The sequence below is a fragment of the Diabrotica virgifera genome, chromosome 2 (genome assembly GCF_917563875.1).
Source record: "Diabrotica virgifera virgifera chromosome 2, PGI_DIABVI_V3a".
Lineage (NCBI taxonomy): Eukaryota > Metazoa > Arthropoda > Insecta > Coleoptera > Chrysomelidae > Diabrotica > Diabrotica virgifera.
In genome coordinates, this window is record NC_065444.1 from 6,439,008 (window position 1) to 6,460,618 (window position 21,611).

The 21,611-nt window shown below is 35.4% G+C and overlaps 1 protein-coding gene across 1 annotated transcript in view; it reads left to right on the forward strand.

Annotated features, from left to right (window-relative positions):
- LOC114324667 (serine/threonine-protein kinase ATR) overlaps window positions 1-6,997 on the forward strand; it is a 49,205-nt gene extending 42,208 nt beyond the window's left edge. Inside the window, exons 20-24 of the mRNA XM_028272531.2 lie at window positions 560-789; window positions 1,877-2,028; window positions 2,591-2,750; window positions 4,501-4,748; window positions 6,768-6,997. Of these exons, the coding sequence (XP_028128332.1) occupies window positions 560-789; window positions 1,877-2,028; window positions 2,591-2,750; window positions 4,501-4,748; window positions 6,768-6,941 (964 nt within the window). The 3' untranslated portion in view covers window positions 6,942-6,997. The remainder of the gene's footprint in view (window positions 1-559; window positions 790-1,876; window positions 2,029-2,590; window positions 2,751-4,500; window positions 4,749-6,767) is intronic.
- Window positions 6,998-21,611: the final 14,614 nt, after the last annotated feature.

A 21,611-nucleotide genomic window follows, 5' to 3' on the forward strand; every position in this document is an offset into this window, starting at 1 on the left:
TATTAAGTTTTTTGGTCACCCTGTTTATAAGTCGTTGCAAGTCTTCGTCATTTGAAGGCAATGAGTACAGTGTCTTCTACGTATCTGAGATTGTGGAAATTAATTCCGTTGATTTTATTGCCTGCAAACAAGTTCACCTAAGGCTTCTGAGCGTAATAAAAAAAGTAGAGGCGATAAAAGACATCCTTGCCTCACTCCACGTCGTATTTCCACTCCTTCCGTCGTGTTCTGACCAATTTGTATGTTTGCACATTGATGACAATACACGTTTTTGATAATAGGTAGGTCTTGGTGGTTAATTCCCACCTGTTATCAGTTTGTCATGGGTGACTTGGTCAAAGGGCTTTTAGAAGTCGATAAAACACATATACCGGTTGTTCTATATCCCTACATCTTTGAACTATGACCCACAAACTGAATATTGCTTCTCTCATTCCAAAGGTGTTTTTCTGAAACCGAACCAAACTCGGATTTTGTTTTAGTTAAATCCACATTGATAAGAAGCCTTTTGATTTCACGAACATTCGTTATTCATTATTCAAGCTTGTTTTTGTTTTAGGTACATTTATATGTTGAAACCGAAAGATGATCTTAGAAAAGACTTCAGATTAATGGAATTTAACGACATCGTCAATCATTTATTAGCCAGAGAAGGTGAAGCTAGACAGAGAAGATTAAATATACGACTATACTCCGTAGCACCTTTAAATGAAGAATGTGGTCTAATTGAGTGGGTTCCAAATCTTGTCGGACTGAGACCAGTGTTGATTAACTTATATAAACAAAGAGGTATAGCCTACGTATACATATAAAGTGCGTTCGCGGGTACAGTTGACAAATTGTCGCCGACAATTTCTAACCTCACTTAATATAAATAATACCGTTAAGAGAAAAGGAACATTTTGACGCATGTCAAAATTTTTAATGTATTTTAAATGTAATCATTTTTTTCGAATCCTGAGAAAACTAATAAGTATTTTTTAAAAACTTAAACGCAGAATGAAAGATTACTTTATTACCGAGGGCCGAAAGTCCCTTAGAATGAATAAAAAGTTTCTTTTTTCACCCCTGTAACTTATTAAAATAAACATTATAGAAGTTTTAAGGGACTTTCGGCCCTCGGCAAGAACGTAATCTTTCATTCTGCGTTTAAATTTTTCAAAAATACTTATTAGTTTTCTCAGGATTCGAAAAAAATTAATCCCCATTTAAATACCATTGCAGCCGAAAATACGTACACATCCCCTTAATAGATAAATAAATAAGGTATATTTACATTTAATTAAGGGTCGGTTGTTCGAACGCTAATCAAAAATGATCATTATCAAATATTTAATTACTGTCACAACTGTCAATGTCAACTTTGATTGGGTTGCTGAAAACATAATTATTGATAACAATTATGAAATTAGTTAATCAACTATGTTAATAATTGTCATGTTAATTGATTAATAAATCTTATAATTGTAATCAATTATGTTTTCAGCAACCCAACCAAAGTTGACATTGACAGTTGGTGACAGTAATTAAATATTTGATAGTGATCATTGTTGATTAACGTTCGAACAACCGGCCCTTTAGTAATAACTAATTATTAAATTATACTAGGTAAATATACCTTGTATATTTATCTATTAACGATATTATTTATATCATTTTAAAGTGCGCATGCGTTTTGCTGCTAATTTGTCGCCGACTAGTCGGCGACAGGCACCCGCGAACGCACCTTAATCTCAAGTTTTAGCAGTAGTAGCAGTAAAGCAGTACAATATATTGTCCTGTAGTTTTGTGTAAATTAACTTTTGCTTTATAACGGAAATTATGACAAGCTACCATATTTTGATTTTCTGTTTTTTATCAAAGACCTGATTTCTAGGATGTGCAATGAAGACGAAAGACTTAAGAGATGCGTGTTGTAATCTAAAGGATTCCCTTGACAGGAAGAGGGATGTTTTTAGTAAGAAGTTATTGGCTCGTCATCCTGCAATTTTGGGTGAATGGTTCAGAAAAACCTTTGCAGATGCTCAGGTAATGTAATTATTGACCAGATTAAGTCATCCTGAAAGTCTATTTGCTCTTGTACTTGATATCTTACTTGTTTTTGAACGTCTCTGTAGCTGAACAAAACCTCAAGAATTTTATTTCCATTAGGTGCTTCTTCAATGCTAATTCCATCGTGTTCAAGTTTGCATCTCATTGGTTCTTGACTGATTACCACTGTTCTAGTTTTCTGAGCTGAAATCGTCATGTTAAATTCTTTTGTTTTTGTATTAGACCTGTGAACTAGTCTTTAAAGGTTATCTTCATTTTTGGTTATCAAAATTACATCGTCTACGTAACAGAATTTTAGTTTCATTGTTCCCCATTCTGTATACTCTTCCTTTATTTACACTATGGCTTCATCCATGATTATATTGAATAGCATAAGGCTTAGTAAATCCCCCGTCTTATTTCATTGCCTGTGTCTATAGGTTCCGACGAGGTGTGCGACAGAGTTGCGTCTTATCACCGCTATTATTTTCTTTTTGTTTTCTTATTATTTTCAGTTTTAATAACATACAAAAATAACTATTATTTGTACTTTCTTTAGAGTTGGTTAACAGCACGAACTGCCTATGTCCGGACAACAGCTGTAATGTCTATGGCTGGATACATGTTAGGGTTAGGGGATAGACACGGAGAAAACATTCAACTAGACTCTACGTGCGGCGATGTGGTGCACGTAGATTTCAACTGCCTATTTAATAAAGGTACGTATTCTTTAAGTGATATCAATATTTTACCACAGTATTTAATTTTGTATCACACAGTATGTTCAATTTTCACATGCGACAACAATGTTATATTTTTTGCGATTACTTCGATTATTTTTACCATCAATTTTGAACTATTCCTTAATCCAACTCTTATTACTATCCTACTACTGACTCCATCCCACTCCCTACGTACAAACATTTTGCTTAGACACTTAAAAACGAAAAAACGATCGATGCGCGAGTAAAACAGAAACTTGGGTAAGACTTTTCTTTTTTATCAACTTAAGGTCGATTCATATTATGCGTTCGGGCACGTAGTGTTTCGTTTCGGAAAAATATAAAAACCTGATTTAACAAAGAAGTGTATGATACGATACGCTCCGTATAGTATGAATGGTTCATATTTAAAACCATAAAAACAATATTTTTCGGAAACGCTACGCTACGTGCCAAAAACGCAAGGTGCATTATAATATGACCCGACCTTTAATTAGATATTGCCAGTGTACCATAATCCCTTTCTAAATTCCCTTGAACCAAAAGCCTATTGGGACCGTGCAAGTTCGGAAAAGCGACACCTGGTTTCTTCGCTCTGCACTTTTATTCGCACTTTTAATTATATTGGCCAATCACATGGTCCTGGTTGCTGGATAATTGTCAAGGCCATAGTCCAAAAAAATAATAAGAAAAAAAAATAAGATTCAGGTTATGTTATTAAAATGTAAACAATTGTATGTAGTAAATAAAATTAGTTATTAAAATGCGTAATGTAAGCAAAATACAATTAATTACATTTACCTTTATATAATAATTGCATATCATATCAATATTGTGGAGCAATATATAATTTTTCTTCTTCATTGACAGTAGATATGAAATATACGTCAATTTGACAATTTCAACTGACAATGAATTATTTAAGAAAGTTACAATATTTCTCCGCTATTCTCGAACGATCGTTTCTCGTATCGCCTCCAAGTACTTGCATACCGCGAATAATACAGTCCACACAACTCTGAAATTATATTAATAGTTTTATATTACAGTCCGTACAATATAGATACCGTTGCACGTCATTATCTACGTCAGAGATCGTAAGTTGACATTGTTGTCCAATTACAAAAAATTCTTGAATTCATTTTAAATCAAATAAATCATATAATTATTGCGAAGTGGATTATACAACGAAACAAATTAATAGTCAATGTAAATAAATAAAAATATTAGAAATAGAAAACAAGAATTAAGTTACAATCTTACGTTAAAGTAAATAATAAAAACAATAAATACAATCAAACAAATACTCATAGTAAAAAATAAAAAGAAATCTGAAGTGTCAATACCGCAACTATCAAATTAATGTTACTAACTTATGCCAAAATGTCACCTTTGTTCGATCGCAGTTAGAGTGGAATCCAAACAAGTGTGCTTTATAAAAACGCTTTATATTCCACTCATACAAATTAAATGAGATAAGTTAGGGTGTGTTTCTTTAAATTTTGCAGTAATAGAAATCTTCCTACGCGTATCCTAATAAAATATGTCTAGTGGCTGTAATTACAGTGTACTCGGCTAAACGATTCTAAAAAGGAACACATCTACGACTTAAATATTTCGTGTTGGTATCATGTGACGTCATGTGCTATGACGCGGATGACGTGCAACGGTATCGATATTGTACGGACTGTATGTACATACCTTAATTAGTATATAAAACATATGTTTTATATTTCCTACTTTTTAGGCGAAAAATTTGATTGGCCCGAAAGAGTGCCTTTTAGGCTCACCCACAACATGGTATCGGCGATGGGTCCTTTGGGTGTCGAAGGAATTTTCAGAAAGTCGTGTGCGTGTACTCTACGAGTTTTAAGAGAAAATTCCAACACTCTTATGTCGATAGTAGCACCTTTCGTCTACGATCCTTTGGTTTCTTGGCCAAGACATGTATCATCCTTGCCAAGTGTTCACAATGCGGAAAGAACCAACGAAGAGGTAAGTTATAACTTCATTAGACATACATACATAATCGTTTCTCTTCTACCGTTAGATGCCGAGGGAGGTGCTTCTAGCCTTTTGATTAATTTTCTGCACTATTTTCTGTTCTTCACCATTTGTGTTGCTTTTTGACAAGGTTCGCTGTAGTATGTCGCTGTTCTACTCTTTTATTGGTTTGCCTCTTCTGTTTTTCCTTAATGGTTTAACTTCCCACACTCTTGTGGACCAAACAATACTCATCAATGCCATTCGTTGGACCGGAACCCTTCTGCGGCGTAATGCAGTAACAGTAACGGCTACAAGAAAGTGGGTAGCTCACAAATCTTTGGAATGGTGGAGGAATTCACCAGGACAAAGACAGGCGAAACAGTTCATTAGACAACATTTGCCAAAATTTACGGTAATAAGCAAAGACAGGAAAACAGTCAAAGCCATAGTAGGTCTGCTAACAGGGCACTGTAAGCTGAATAGGCACTTAAAGCTGATGGGATTGGCAGATGATGACCTGTGCAGATTCTGTCACCTGGAAGAAGAAACAGCAGAGCATATTTTATGTCATTGTGACAGTCTGGCAAATGTACGGTTCTTTCCATTAGGAGAAGAAAATCCACCGGCAAAGAGCTACATGGAAGGTTCAGTCTCGAAGCTATTAGGGCCGGTATTTTAACAGCTACTTAACCTTTTGCTTAGCTAAGCCTGTGTCAAAAGTTAAGGAGAAGCTTAAGTTGGGTGCCGTATTTCCATCATTTCCTTAACTAAACTGGTCCTCGACTGTCAAGTTAATTGGTTTGGTACCTCTGAATACGTCAAAATGCCAGAACTATCTGTTCTGAGGTAAAAGCCACTACCGTTGACTTTTAATTTTATCTTGTCATCTGTATCTGACATTGTCTATATTTTCTCTGGTTATATGTTTTATTGTTATTTTGCATAAGCAATAGAAGATCCGTCTTTGTAATTTTGTTTATTGGATATATACCTTAAAATGTAAAATTGGAATGTAAGTTTACTTTTGTAAAATAAATATACCAAGCATTGTAGAAATTAATAATATGTGCCTACACCTTCCAAATGGAGTAATAATTTTATTTTAATAATTAATAATCCAATAATAACGTTATTACGCAAAAGTTTGTTTTCAAAATAACTCTAGAATTATTAATCTATAGAAATAACCTCAAAAAACAGGAAAAGAAATTAAGCAAAGGCTTAAACCAACTCCCACGCGAGCTTAAAATTATTTGGTTTAAGCCTATGCTTAAGCCTCAAATTGAAATGGAAATACCGGCCCTTAGACTTTTTAGAAAAGATCAGGCTAGAGAATGTTATCTAGGACTAGAGGACCACAGTAGATCTGAAAAGGTTGCAGCGGAATAGGCCAAAAGGCCACCTCTTTAAATATATCTATCTATCTGTCCCACATTCTTGTCACTTGACTATCACTGTCCATTCGTGTTATATGACCGAACTATGCTTATTTTTTCCTCTTCAACGTGTCAAGTAACGGTTTGATTTTAAGTCTGTTTTTATTTCTTCATTTTGAGTCAGTCCTTCTTGCCCTTATCGTTCTTCTGAGGTATTTCATATCTGCTGCTTGTATCCTGCTATGATGTCTTCGGCTTAAGATCCAGTTTTCTGCTCTGTATGTCAACGTTGGTCTAAAATATTGTTTTATATATTGTCATCTTCATTTTGCTTGATATTTCTTTCTTGTTGAGGACTATTTAGGGGCTGGAATAGTTTTCCTGTACTCTCTCGTCTGTTATTGAGATCTTCTTCGATCTGTTGTCAGATCTCTATTATCTGTTTATAGGTATTTGTACATGTTTATTTGTTTTATTTTTTGTTGATGTATCACCACTTCGATTAGGCTTGTGTTCTTTCTACTTTTATTCAGTAAATGTTTGCTTCCTCTAGAATCCTTAAGATTGTCCTCTTGCTAGATGTGGTATTTATCAAATACTGATCTGGCTGTCACATATAATCGAATAAAAACTAAATAACTTATTTTTTTAGGCCGTGGACCACATAAAGAACATAGAACTAAGACTTAAAGGATCCGTAAAAACAAGAAACAGAACATTAACAATGCCTTTGTCGGTAGAAGGACAAACCAACTATTTAATAAAAGAAGCTGTGAGCATTGATAATCTGTGTCAGATGTACATTGGATGGGGAGCGTATTTGTAATGTTAAGTGTAATTTTATATTTTTGTTACCAATAAAATAAATATTTTTTAGTAAGATGTATTTTCTTTTGTTTCTTGGTGTAGTTAGTATAAGTCCAGGCAGTGTTACTTTGTTACTATTGTATCAAAGAGCGACAGCAATATAAGAATTGAAGAATAACATAAATCCTGAGGAAAATGTCTCCTTGGTGGAGATTAATGCAGAGAAGAATATATTAACAAATAGTGCAAGTATGGGAAAATGAAATCATGCCAACTAATAGGTGTGAGGCCCGCATATGCGCGCTGCATAAAAAAAGAAATCGAACTGAAGTGTGACATATACCTAGAGGTATTCTTTTTCTCATGATCATCTTTCAGTGCGTCACAGTTTTTCGATTTCTTTCTAACGCATTAAATTGTGTGTGACAGAAAAAAAGGCACGTCGGTGATTACATTTCGTCGGTGACATTTATAACATTTATTCTAGTTGTCGATAGATGGCGCCATAATAAAAAAAATATATTTTTTTAATTAGATAATAATATTACAAATATAATCTGTATAATTTATAAGACTATACAAATCAAAGAAAATGCCATTTTATAAATGCAAGAAACACATTTGATTTGTTTTTATTCCAAATTGAAAATAAAATGTGACAACCAGCAGATTTAACTAAAATGTCATGTTAGAATAAATGTCATAAATGTGTATTATCACGGACTTACCCTTTTTCCTATCATTTGTTACGCACTGAAAAATGCTCATGAAAAGGACAATATAGACTTACTATTCATAGATACTATACAGTGGTGAGCGAGCTAATAACCGGCAAAATAACGCAAAGGATTGTGAAGTAAAAAGAGATAAAACTATTAGAGGCGGAAATTATCGATATAAACGTATAAATTAACATTGCATTACATAGTTTCCCACCTTTAGACGTACCGAAGGAGTATGACAACTGTCACTGTGACAGGAGAATTTTATAAAATACTCCTGTCACAGACGTCTAAAGGTGGGAAACTATGTAATGTAATGTTAATTTATACGTTTATATCGATAATTTCCACCTCTTCTAGTTTCATCTATTCTTATTGCGCAATGTATTGTGTTTCCCATCTTTTGCGTTATTTTGCCGGTTATTATAGCGCGCTCATCACTGTACACCAAATCTTGGCAAGTATATTGAGAAGTATATACTAAATTATTATACGGAAATAATCTCAAAAGAATACCAGGCCGACTTTAGAAAGAATAGATCTATTCTAGATAAAATTCTTCTCCTTAAAGGAGATAGAGACAACTTGTTACGAAGGTAAAGTTCCTCTGCATGTTTTGTTTGTGAATTTTAGACAAGTATATGATAGAATCGATCAAGTCAAAATTTATCGAGGAACGGAACATACCAAGAAATGAATACCTGTCAAATTACTTGGCACGGTCACATTTCAGGTTAACTTGTGTTAGAAAATTGAATCAGAATGCACCACAACTTGAAGGTGGAAAAAACAATCATGAAAAATGAGCAGCAGTGCATGGCATTTTCTGATAATCTAAAGATTTTACCAAGAAATGCAAAATAATTAAGAAGAGTGGTGAAGAAAATTATTGAAGAAGCACAGAAGTTCGGATTGGTGCTAAATGAAGACAAAACCAAATATATGATCATGAGAGGGACAAAAGACAAAACGAAGATTTTAGTCTGAGGTCTGTAAGTGGTAAAAGTTATAGTTTTAAAAGGGTAAACAATTTTGAATACATGGGTGTAGTATTTGATGAAAATGTAAAAGAGAAAAGGGAGCTCGATGCCAAAATAGCAAAGGGGAATAAAAATTAGACAGTTTAAGAGCCCAAATGAATTCAAAATACATTTCTAGACAAGGTAAAACTTCGAATATATCAAACAGTAATTAGACCCACAATAACATATACATACGAGGCATGGACATGAAATAAGAAGGAAATGGATACTCTGAAAAGATGTGAGAGGAAAATATTGACATGCGTATTCGGTGGAAGGAAGAAGTTGTCTGCTATAGTAGCTGTATCATCAACATATCCCGAATTAGTTATAGGGATTCGATTTATTTTGATTACTTGAGTTTGAAATACAAATAAAACAAATATGTGTAAAACGTTAAGATTTATTAAAATTTCTTAAGATTTTGTTTCCCTTTTACAAAATTATGCCAATTACTAATCAAAATTTCTTTAACAGTTTATAGTTTATTTTTTGATGAATATTGTAATGCTCTAAAATTAACAAACAGAAATTCACCTAAATTTTAGACGAATCTGTATATTTTAATATCTTGTGGTGGTCCGCATCCTACCTACGGTCTATTGGCTGCTCATCCCTCCTAAAGCAAGGCTTCTTTAAGTGTTTTCTGTATGATGCATTACCGGGCTAGAGTTAACCTCAGTTAGGCTATGTCCATTTCATTCCACCCAGACAAAGCCTAGGAGAGGCTACCTCTCAACCCTCTGTTTTGTTGTCGATACATATTTTCTATTATTGAACTGAAAGTCCTTTCTATCTAAAACATAAATACTATAATAATAATATGTAGTCGACTTAGAAGACGTCGGGATTGTCCATCTGAATTGGCCAGCTTCCAGCCCCGACCTCAATCTAATCGGACATCTATGGGACAAACGTGGAAAACGTGCCTGATAAATGCTGCTCTTTAGCCAATATGGGACAAATTGTACCAACTTTATATTCCAAAAGGAGGAACCCTTTGGTTGCCAACCAGGGAAGGTTACCAACCCGTGGAGGAAATACTAGGTATTAATAACCAATGACAAACATTATTTTGTTATGACTGATTTTTTTGACAAAGTACATCAATGGCGAAAATGTACCCAGAGACTGGAAAATAGCTTATATATCATCGATTCATAAAAAGGGCAATAAACTAAAATGTAGCAATTATCGCGGAATATCATTAACAAATACAATAAGCAGAGCATATACAAAAATTTTAAGAGAACTGATTGAACAAGAATACTCAGGATACAAAGAAGAACAATGCGGGTTTAGACCTAGAAGGTCCTGTACGGATAATGTATTTTCGTTAAAACAAATCATCGAAAAAAAATTAGAACGGAATAGGCCAATACACCTAGTTTTTATAGATTTGCAAAAAGCATATGACAATATACCAATACCGAAACTAGGGGAAGTACTACAAAACTCCAACATTAACTTTACTCTCCAAAAGCTGTCCAAAATTTATACAGTGACATGAAATTTGCAGTAAAATTAGGAAACAAAATAACAGAATCTTTTACTATCAACAAAGGTCTACGACAAGGATGTTGCATATCAACGAGTCTGTTAAAATTTATGTCGCAGAAACCCTCACAATATGGAAAAGAAAATGCAGTGGAATGGGCATCCAAATCGACGACAACACCTACCTGTACACCCTTCAGTTTGCAGACGATCAGATTATTTGCAAACGATAAAGAAGACTCGCAAATTGAAGGAAGAATACGATACATGGGGACTGCAGATGAATGTAGAAAAAACACAATATTTATGCCTAGGTGAGGATTCAATTGATATGATATTGGATAATAATTTGTGATGAATATAAGTATTTGGGAATTACTTTCAACAAGGAAGGTACTGACGATACAGAAATTAAGAGCAGAATAAATAAAGCAAGCACGATAATTAAATTATTGAACGGAATTTTGTGGAGTACCGAGATAGGGAAACAAAGAAAAATGAGAATATAATACAACACCATGATTAAGAGCACATTGGTATACGGATCCGAAACATGTGAAAGTAAAGTGAAAAATTAATTTACAGGAAACGGTCGTAGAATGCATTGAGAAGAAACAATTAACATGGTACGGGCATGTTCAAAGAATGGGGAGGAGAGACTGCCAAAGAAAATTATGAAATGGATACCTACAAACAACAGGAAAAAAAGAAGGTCAAGAACGACGTGGATACAAGGAGTAAGACGACCAATGAGTGTACGAGGATTAGAAGATGAAAACTGCAATGATAGAAGATATTGGCAACAAGGCATCGGACAACGTCGGAGGACGTTTTGAACCCGAATTTATATGTATTTTTACTACAAAAGCGATATTACGTAGGTCAAAATTTTTGACGTAAGAGAACTGTCAAAACATTAGAATGTGACTTTCATTATTGCCATGTTTATTATAAATATGTCATGTTTATGAATGCCATGTTTATTATAAACATGGCAATAATGAAAGTCACATTCTAATGTTTTGACAGTTCTCTTACGTCAAAAATTTTGACCTACGTAATATCGCTTTTGTAGTAAAAATACTATATACTATGTGTTTTTTAACAAAGCTACTTTTCGTTTTTCAGTCTTCGAATAATGCCATATGCTTTTATAAAAATATAATTTTTTCTCTTATTTTGTGTTTCTTATTTACATTTAATGCTCCTCCTTAATAGAACTCCTTAGTAGAACTATAGTGGGGCATCGGCTAGTAGGATGATCAAGGAAGAGGAAGATAGACGAAATGAGAACTGATGCTAAAGAGACATTGGGGGTAGATAATTGTAGGAGAGCAGAAAAGGAAAGGGATGCTTGGACTGTTGTAGATAAATTTGTGTACCTGGGCTCTTTAATAATTAAAAGGGGAGCCATACTTAAGAAGTAAAGAGCCGATCAGCAATAGCAAAAAGCTATATGGCAAAATTAACAAAAATTTGGAAAAGCCATGAAATAACTATCGATACAAAAATGAGACGGGTAAGAAGTTTAGTTTTTCCAGTTTTCACTTAAGCATTAGAATGCTGGACCCTTATGGAAAAAGTTAAGATTATAGATGTATTTGAGATATACATACTGCTGAAGGCAAATACTGAGAATACCATGGATGGTCCGAAGAACAAATGAATATATACTGGACCAGCTAAATATAAAGAAAAGACTAAGAACACAAATATCAGAACAAATAATAATCGTGCTTCAAATAAATGGTCTTGAAACACTTAGCTACCATCCAGGTAAAAGTAGAAGGCAAAATAAGCCGAGGTAGATCTTTCACACGATACGCGGACTATACTTATTGCTACTATTAGCGCTTCATTGTCAAAATGCGCTAGAATGGCAGGAGACAGAGAAAAATGGAGGGGCATCGGAAAAATCAACTAATAGTTTCATGATATCACGATACCTGCATCAAGTTAACGACAAAGAAAAGAAAAATGTATAAGTATACAATATCTTCGGATCAATGAGGAAGGGAGAAATGGTTCACCGAAAAGGGGGTTCCCAGGTGAGGCCAGCAATCTGCCTGTGTTAAAAGCATCAAAGTCGCTTATGGATCAAGGGAGTAACATTGGATAATAGAATCGATATACCCTCACACTTTTACTTAGAAAAAATCTTAATACATGACATAATTTTTATTACATACACAGAATGTTATCACTAACTAATTCTGATTAGGAGAATACCAAAACCCTACTATTTGTAAATTTACGTAATATTCACGTTTATCATACATTAATTAATAAATATTTTGAAAAAAAAAATGATATGATCATGACCCAATTCATCTTAATCAAAATTCATAATAATTAATTAAAAAATATTCAATATTATTAATAATTGCATTTAACTTTAATGTTAGGTATAAGAAACATACGTATAAAAAATTAATGAAACATACGCCAAGTGGTGAATTTCGAAGTAGTAGACAGAGATTTATATACTTTAAGCTCCCTTATTTTTTTTCTGCCCAGCCAGCAACACTTCTTAAAATCAAATCCAATCGAAAAATCAAGGGTAAGGAAGGAAAAAAACTTTTCGCACCCATGTCGTTCAGGGTGACTAGCCACAGACTAAGTAGGGATACGGGTTATTATTCATTTACAAGACTAATTTTGTGATCTATTTACATGACTTAACATAATCTAGAATTCTAGAAGAATCCTACAGATTGAAGCTCCCTTATAAGCAAAAATGGCAATTACTCCTCAGAAATCAAGCGTAGATCAGCAATGGCTAGATTCGCAACAGGCTACAGGTGAAACATGGACTCTTAAAAAAATCGATAGAAGTAAGGTGTAGGAAGAAACCTTCGAAATGTAGGTCTACAGAAGGATTCTAGGCGTTTCCTGCACACAACACAGAACCAACCTGTCAATTCTGGAAGAGCTTCATATAAACGGCAAGCTGTTAAAAAAAGTAAACCGAGCATACCTAAATTACTTCGGCCACATATCCGGAAGAACGAGGCCAAGGAACTATTGGTAGTAGACGGCCGAAGACCAAGAGGAAGATCTCCAAAACGATAGACGGACCAAATGAAGACTCTGGTGGGAAAATCCCTAAACGAAGCCGTCCATTTGGCACAGGATCGCAGCCAATGGAGACAGCAAGCTAAGAATATTTAGAGTCACGTCCTGGCATGGGCTCAAGGAAGGAGTAGAAGGATCGTAAATATCCAAATGGGTTAGGCATTAGTAGAGCTAACTCAAATGTGCATGACACTCATACGCGCAGGAAAGATAGGAAACAGAGCATCGATGCCATTTAGTATAACATCAGCGCTTAGACAAGGAGACCCCTTATCACCGTTGCTGTTCAATTTGGCCTTAACATGGCCCTTCAGAAGAGACGTGAGAGAGGTGTTTTCACAACTCTAGGAGGAAACAGGTAGTCTGGGTCTTCGAATAAATGAAGAGAAGACGAAATATATACATGCTAGTAACCAAAAATCCAAGACCAAAAGTTAGGCAGAACAGAACTATTAATGACCACAACCTAGAAGTAGGTAGTAAAAGAGTTTAAATATCTGGGGGTAGTCACAGATGACAGCCACGTAGAAAAAGTGGTCTCAACAAAGATAGCTGCGGGGAATAGAGCATTATATTATACTCCTTATCGTCATTATTAAGATCTAAGCTGCTAAAAAGACAATCTAAAATTAAGACTCTGCTTCAATTATTCGGCCAGTTGTTACATATGGAAATGAAATATGGACTCTACATTAGCCGAAAATAAATAAGCTGCTGGTATTTGAATATCTCAGAATGATATTTGGCCCTCTTAGGCAAGCCGCACACCAAAGAAACATGAAACATAAAACGAAAAACATGTTTCGTGAAAAGAAAACACTGCTAAACAAATCTCAAAGTCCGCCTATCAATGAAACGAGTGTGATCCATGCTCATGACACATTTTTATTTTCGGAGAGTCTCATAAATGGCCGGACGTATATTTGTTTAGCAGTGGTTTATTTCCATGAAACGTAATGTACGTTTCATGTTTCTTTGATGTACGGCCTTAGAGATGTATTGAGGTGACGGGAGAGTGGAGAAAGCGCTGCAATTCTGAATTAGTGACTGCATGGTACTGAAAACAGTGAAAACATAGTCAGACATATAAAAGCTAACCGGCTAGGATGGGCAGGTCATGTGGTAAGATCAAAGTAAGGAAAACAGGCCAGGCAGTAGAAGATCAGTAGGCCGTCCCAGAAAACGATGAAAGGATGATGTTGAGGTAGATTTATCTAAGATTGGAGTACAACAATGGGAAATGGAAGCGAAAGATTAGACCAGAAGAAGAAAAAAATATGAAGCTGTGATAGATTAAATCGTTAAAAATATAGTGTCAAATATTCACACACCGCCAGGGCCGTAACTACCATTGGGGCAACCGTGGCAGTGCGCCCGCAGGGGATCCCTTTGGTTGGCCGCGTGCATAGATTTTAACGAGGAAAATAAAAATACGTATTTTAAAAGCCGATCCCAATGAAATATTTTGAAATGACACAATTTTAAAAAGACCTTACAGGGCACCCTGGACCTCTATTTAAAGTTTTAATTTTTCACTGGGAAAATTAGTCTTTTCGACTAAAATACAATTGGAACAGAACAGGGGCTCCTGAGGCCTGAGCTAAGATGGAGCCCACGAGACATTAACTTAAAAATTTTAATTATTACTTAGGAAATTAGTTGTTTCGGCATAATAAAACCTAAAATGCCATTGGGAGAGGGGCCCGGGCTAAGCTGGGGCCCCAAGACCTTTCGTAAAGATAAAAATTGTTACTGAGGAAATTAGTTATTTTGGCAAAATAAAAACTAAAAGGCAACGGGAATAGGGGCCTCCGGTTCCAGCTGCTTTGTCTTAACCAATTTACCCCAGACCACATCTTGGTACGAGAAAGGAACCACATTTTTCCGGATCCCCGTTTCGCTGGGGGTAAATTACCAGACCCTCCAGAAGGGGGCCCCCAGATCGTGTTTGCCACGGGGCTCACAACATCGTATTATGGCCCTGCACACCGCATGAATCGCTCACAAAAATTTAAACATATTACAATTACATAATATAGTTAAAGATTAATTTAGCCTTTTGCTAAAACCAAAACCTTCCAATCACATTTTTAAATATGATAATTTGATGTTTTAAATCTTACCAATATCCAAAGCCATTAAAAAAATCTTACCAATTTTTTGCAAATTCTTATCGCCCTATACACCGCAACATTAATTAAATTCTAATTTTGTGGTAAACAACCAGAAAAAACTATTTGTCATAGATACTTCCTGTGCGCATCACTAAAGAAAGTTATTTTTTTAATGATGAATAAAATGTAGGATAAAAAATTATAAATACACTTTTTTATCACTTCACTCTTGATTCGCTAATGTACACTGATAAAAATTCATATCCACTTCCCGTGCTCTATACCCGGTCATCATTTGATAAGTGTGACAATTTGAAAATAAAAATCACAATCTCGTGTGTATTCTGCCCCACCATTATTATTGTAGAGATGGAGCAACGATATTAGATGGTGCCAGTATTAATAAAAAATAAATGTTTAACAACAAAACACAGAAAACTTTTGTTTTCAATCATCATCATTCAATCTTCGGTTGTCCACTGCTGGACATAGACATAGACATACCATTTATACCAGCGGACAACTTCCTAATGGCTGGTCTAATTCACTGTTTATAGCTCTACCTAAGAAGACAACAGCAAAAACCTGTGCTGATTATAGGACCATCAGTTTGTTAAACCATTTATTGAAAATTTTTCTGAAGGTAATACATGGTCGTATCTACAATAAATGCGAGGAATACCTGGATGACACACAGTTTGGTTTTCGTAACGGGTTTGGAAAGAGAGAGGCACTGTTTGGAATGAACGTACTTGCTCAAAGATGTTGAGATATATCTGTAGACATATACTGTTGTTTTATTGACTTCCAAAAGACATTTGATTGTGTTAAGCACTCTATATTGATCGAAGCTCTAAAAGACATTGCCTTGGACGGCAGAGATGTTTGAATAATTGCAAATTTATATTGGAATCAAACAACATCAGTTTTAGTAGATGGTGTGGAATCACAGGCTCTTAATATTAAAACAGGAGTACAGTACGGATGCCTCTTGTCACCCCTTCTTTTCAACGTTTACTCCGAAAGAATTTTCAGAAAAGCACTTTCTGAAAAACAAGAAGGAATACTTGTGAACGGTGAAGTCATCAATAATTTGCGATATGCGGACGATACAGTACTCCTAGCTTCTACTCAAGAAGATCTACAAACACTACTTGATAGTGTCGTTGAGAGTTGTAGGGAGGCAGGTCTGGATCTGAACATACGGAAAACCAAAATACTCGTAATAAGTAAACAGCAGCATATAAAACCGTCTATATATGTAAATAATACCAAACTTGAGCAAGTTGATAAAATCGTTTACCTTGGACAGCAATTAAATTGTAACGCAGAAAGTCACGGCGAAATTAGATCTAGGATAGAGCAGGCTAGAGCCGCTTTTAGAAGGATGTCCAAGGTGTTATGTAACAAAGATCTAAAATTGGCATTGAGGATCCGCCTACTTCGCTGCTACGTGTTCTCGGTCTTACTTTACGGTGTCGAGTCCTTGACTGTGAATAAAATCGATCTAAATCGCCTTGAGGCTTTCTAAATGTAGTGCTACAGATGAATTTTAAAAGTTTCCTGGGTGGAGAAGTTTCGGAACTCCACAATACTAGAACGTTTTAGCAAGACCACTGAGATCATAAAAAACATCAAGCAGAGAAAGGTGGAGTATTTGAAGAACTTGCGAGATTGGTATGGTGTAGATACAAGCATGCTATTTAGGGTGGCAGTGAATAAAATTAAGATAGCTATGATGGTAGCCAACGTTCTGAAAGGACATGGTACATGAAGAAGAAGAACATAATCTCTCTCATAATTTTCCATCTATTTCGATCTTGTGCCTCTTGCATCAAATTCTTATGACAACGTTTTAGATCATCAGTCCAACGTGTTGGTGGACGACCTCTGCTGCGGTAGGCATCATCTCTTGGTCTCTGTTCCAGTATCCGCTTTGTCCATCTGTTATCTATCATTCGAGCCACGTGACCTGCCCAGTTCCATTTCAGTGTTGCTATTCTCTCTACTGCATCAGCCACTCCTGGTCTTTGTCATAGCTTTGGGATCTTGTCTCGTAGTGAAACGCCTAACATAGCACGCTTCATCGCACTTTGAGACACACGGATCTTTTGCACTGTTCTCCTTGTTAGGGTCAACGTTTCCATTCCGTAAGTCAACACTGGCAAAACACACTGATTATAGGTTTTTCTAGAAAATTAGAAAATTAGAAATTAGAAAAGCTATAAAAGAACTGAAAAACGGTAGGTCTCCAGGACCAGGGGATATCCCAGCCGAACTAATAAAATGTGGATCACAAAAATTGTTTGAAACCGTCACTTGGTGCATAAATCAATTTATAAATGGTTCTCCCGTACCAGACGAGTGGAAAATTGCTTATATTTCGTCGATCCATAAGAAAGGAGATAAGCCTAAATGTGAAAACTATAGAAGGATATCAGTGACTAGTACATTCAGCCGTTTGTATGGACGAATAATTAGAGACCGCATTGAGAAGGAGTACAAAGACCAAGAGGAAGAAGAACAATCCGGTTTTCGAACAGAAAGAAGCTGTACTGATAATATCTTCTGCCTCAAACAACTAATAGAAAAAAAATTAAGCACAAATCAAGAAACCCACCTCATGTTTATTGACTTGCAGAAGGCGTACGATACAGTTCCTGTAAACAAACTCTGGAACGTGTTACGACAGACGAATATTAGTGTCACCTTAATAAAAGCCTTAAGAAATTTGTATGAAGGGTCAACATCACAAATAAAAACTGGAAACAGATTATCGCAAAGCTTCCTGGTTAATAAAGGTCTACGTCAGGGGTGTTGTGTATCACCGACCTTATTTAAAATATATGTTGCAAAAGCATTGAAAGAGTGGAAACGAAAATGCAGAGGCATGGGCGTAGACCTTGGAGAGATTTGCTTATATACATTGCAGTTTGCTGATGACCAGGTTGTTATAGCAAACCATAAAGATGATCTAGAGTACATGGCAAGGAAATTACAAGAAGAATATAGAAAGTGGGGATTAGAAATTAATACAGAAAAAACAAAATACCTGCCAATAGGTACCGAACTATCGAACATCACATTAGAAAATAATGAAATCATCATGCCCTGCGACCATTACACATATCTAGGAATCATTTTTGACACAACGGGGAAAGATGATGAAGAAATAAAGAGAAGAATAACACAATCCAGAAAAACAATAGGTTGTCTAAACAGCGTACTATGGAGTCATGAAATAGGAAAAAAGAAGAAAACACAATATCGACGAATCTCTTATTAAAAGCAGTCTATTGTACGGAGCAGAAACTTGGCGGATAACCGAAAACAACAGAAGAAAACTGGAGGCAGTAGAAATGGACGCTTTTAGAAGATCAGTAGGAGTGTCACGCAGAGAGAGAATACGTAATGATGAGATAAGACAGCGAATGGGGGTTGAAGGCTCTCTAACAACAGACATAGAAAGAAAACAGCTGATATGGTACGGACACGTCCAGAGGATGGATAACTCAAGACTCCCTAAAATAATTATGCAATGGGTACCACCAAACCGCAGAAAGAGAGGAAGACCCAAGAAATCTTGGAGAGAGGGAATAACGAAGGCGATGAGCGCAAGAGATCTTAGAGAGGGCCAATGGGATGATAGAGTGTCATGGAAATTAGGCATCGGACAACGTCGCAAGACGTTTTAAAACCGATTGATATTATATATATATATATATATATATATATATATATATATATATATATATATATATAGGTTTTTCTATTGGTATGTCAAACGATTTAAAATTATGGTTCAGCTTGCCGAAGGCTGCCCAAGTCAGTCTTATACGGCGGAGAAGCTCAACGGATTGGTTATCTTTTCCTATGCGAATCTCATGACCTAGATATTTATAAGTCATTACCTGGTCTATGGATCTTGTTCCGACGCATATATCTTCGCTGACTACAAAATTTGTCATCATCTGGGTTTTAGATATATTTATTTTCAATCCCCCTTCTAGCGAGGAACAGTACTTTTGTAGAGCTGATTTAAAAGTTCTTTGGCCTCATCTATCATATCAGCTATTTATTAGGCTAAAGATAGCTTAACGCCTTTATTTTCAACATGAATAATTTGAAACTCTTCATTAAAAAATGATTATCATCTATAAAGTGAAGTGCATACGTAGAATCTGTTTTTCTATTATTGAAAGCTCTTTTTTGTTCTGCTTTGCGTTTGTTCAAAGGTTGTGCCAGTTTGGCCGATGTAAATTTTGGACAATCAACTCTATAAGATATTAAAATCATGTCATCGGTAAATCTTGGGTGGTCCCCATTCTATTCGGAACTTTCTGGTATCGTCATGAAATCGGACACAAGATGTACTAATATATCGGTAGTCAATGCTGTAGTCAGTCAATGCTCGAAGCATTTTATGATGACTTATAATATCAAACGCCTTTTTATAGTCTACGAATATAAGAAAGATAGGTTTGGTGTATTCTGTACACTTCTCTATTAGCGTTTTAATTATTTGTAGTTGTTATTATCTTCATGAATAGTGTGTGTATGGGATAGCAAACTAATTGGTCTGTAGTTCTTTAGGTCTAAAATGTCATTATGCCATGTCATCAACACTGAACATTTTTTTTTCAACACATTATTATTAACGTTTCTCCTCCTTCTTTGATTTATTCTATGACTATCTCCTCTTCTCCCGGTGAATTATTGTTTTTCATCTCCGGTCGTCCTGATACCCGAAAAATCCAGCAGTGGGTTAAATTTATTACTTCTTCTTTTAATTTTTGATAAACCCGTTTTTATAGAACGGTTACATTTAACCGTGACTAAAATAAAACCTCATCTCTATTTTACAACACTAGATTACCAAACGAGGGAGTAGAACTTTTTTGATCGCGTTAAAACAATTTAATATTTAATCATTGGCGTACGTGATAAACAATGAGGAAATCCGCATTTCTCGGGCCGGGCGGTGTATACGAAACGTTTGTGGTACTATCTACTGTGATACAAACTCTGAAATTAAATGGAATTATGGGCATTAATGAGCTCACTATAATATTACCATGGGGTCCTCTATGAGAAATTACAACCCCAGGATGTAACCTATTAGTATTTAGTATGCATAGCGGCATTTAAGAGTGTTATTGAAAGGGATAAAATGATGGGCTTGAAAGAACTAATTAAATTAAATTGGTTAAAAAATATCTACTAAAAAATCACAATTCTTCTCTTCTTCTTATACTTGTTGTAGATCTGTCGATCTGTTAATTCCGACGTTGAAGTATTTCTTGAGAGGTAGGCTGCCAGCAATCTCTCCATCTTTTTGGTGGTCTCCCCGGTGGACTCTTGCCTGCTGGTTTTCCTTGTAGCGCAATTCTTGGTAGTCTGTGCTCCTCCATTCTTTTTACATGACTGAACCATTCTCTTCGTCTTTGCCTGTCCCATCTTACTACATCTTGCACGCCACATTGTTCCCTGATGATGTTGTTTCATATTCTATATCTTCTTGTCTTCCCTGCTATTGCTTTTAGGGCCGGTTGTTCGAACGGTAATCAACAATGATCACTATCAAATATTTAATTATTGTCACCAAAACTGTCAATGTCAACTTTTATTAGGTTGCTGAAAATATAATTGATTAAAATTATGAGATTAGTTAATCAATTAACATAACAATTATTAACATAATTGATTAAGTAATTTCATATTATGTTTTCAGCAACCCAAACAAAGTTGACATTAACAGTTGGTGACAGTAATTAAATATTTGATAATGATCATTTTTGATTAGCGTTCGAACAACCGGCCCTTAGTGTCTTCATTTCGGCTGTTTGTAGCATGCTTTTGGTTTTATTGGTGTCTTTTCTTGATTCAATGCCATAGGTTATAACAGGTCTGATGCAAATTTTATAAATTCTAACTTTGCTGTCCATTCTCATATTATATGGGTTATTCCAGACCACATCTCTCAAACATCCGGACAAGACAGAGGCCTTGTTAATTTGTCCTCTTAGGTCTCTGGCTGGGTCATGATAACTTGATAACTCTCTATACCTAGACATTTGAACTGGTATAGCTGTTCTATGGGTTTCCCCTCTACCACGAGCTTGCATCTAATTGGGTCATTTGCAATGCTAATGCATTTTGTTTTCTGCGTGGATATGTTCATGATGAGTCGTCGACATGCTTGATAGAATCGATAAAGTTGTCTTTGTAGGTCATCCTCGTCCTCTGCAATTAGGGCTGC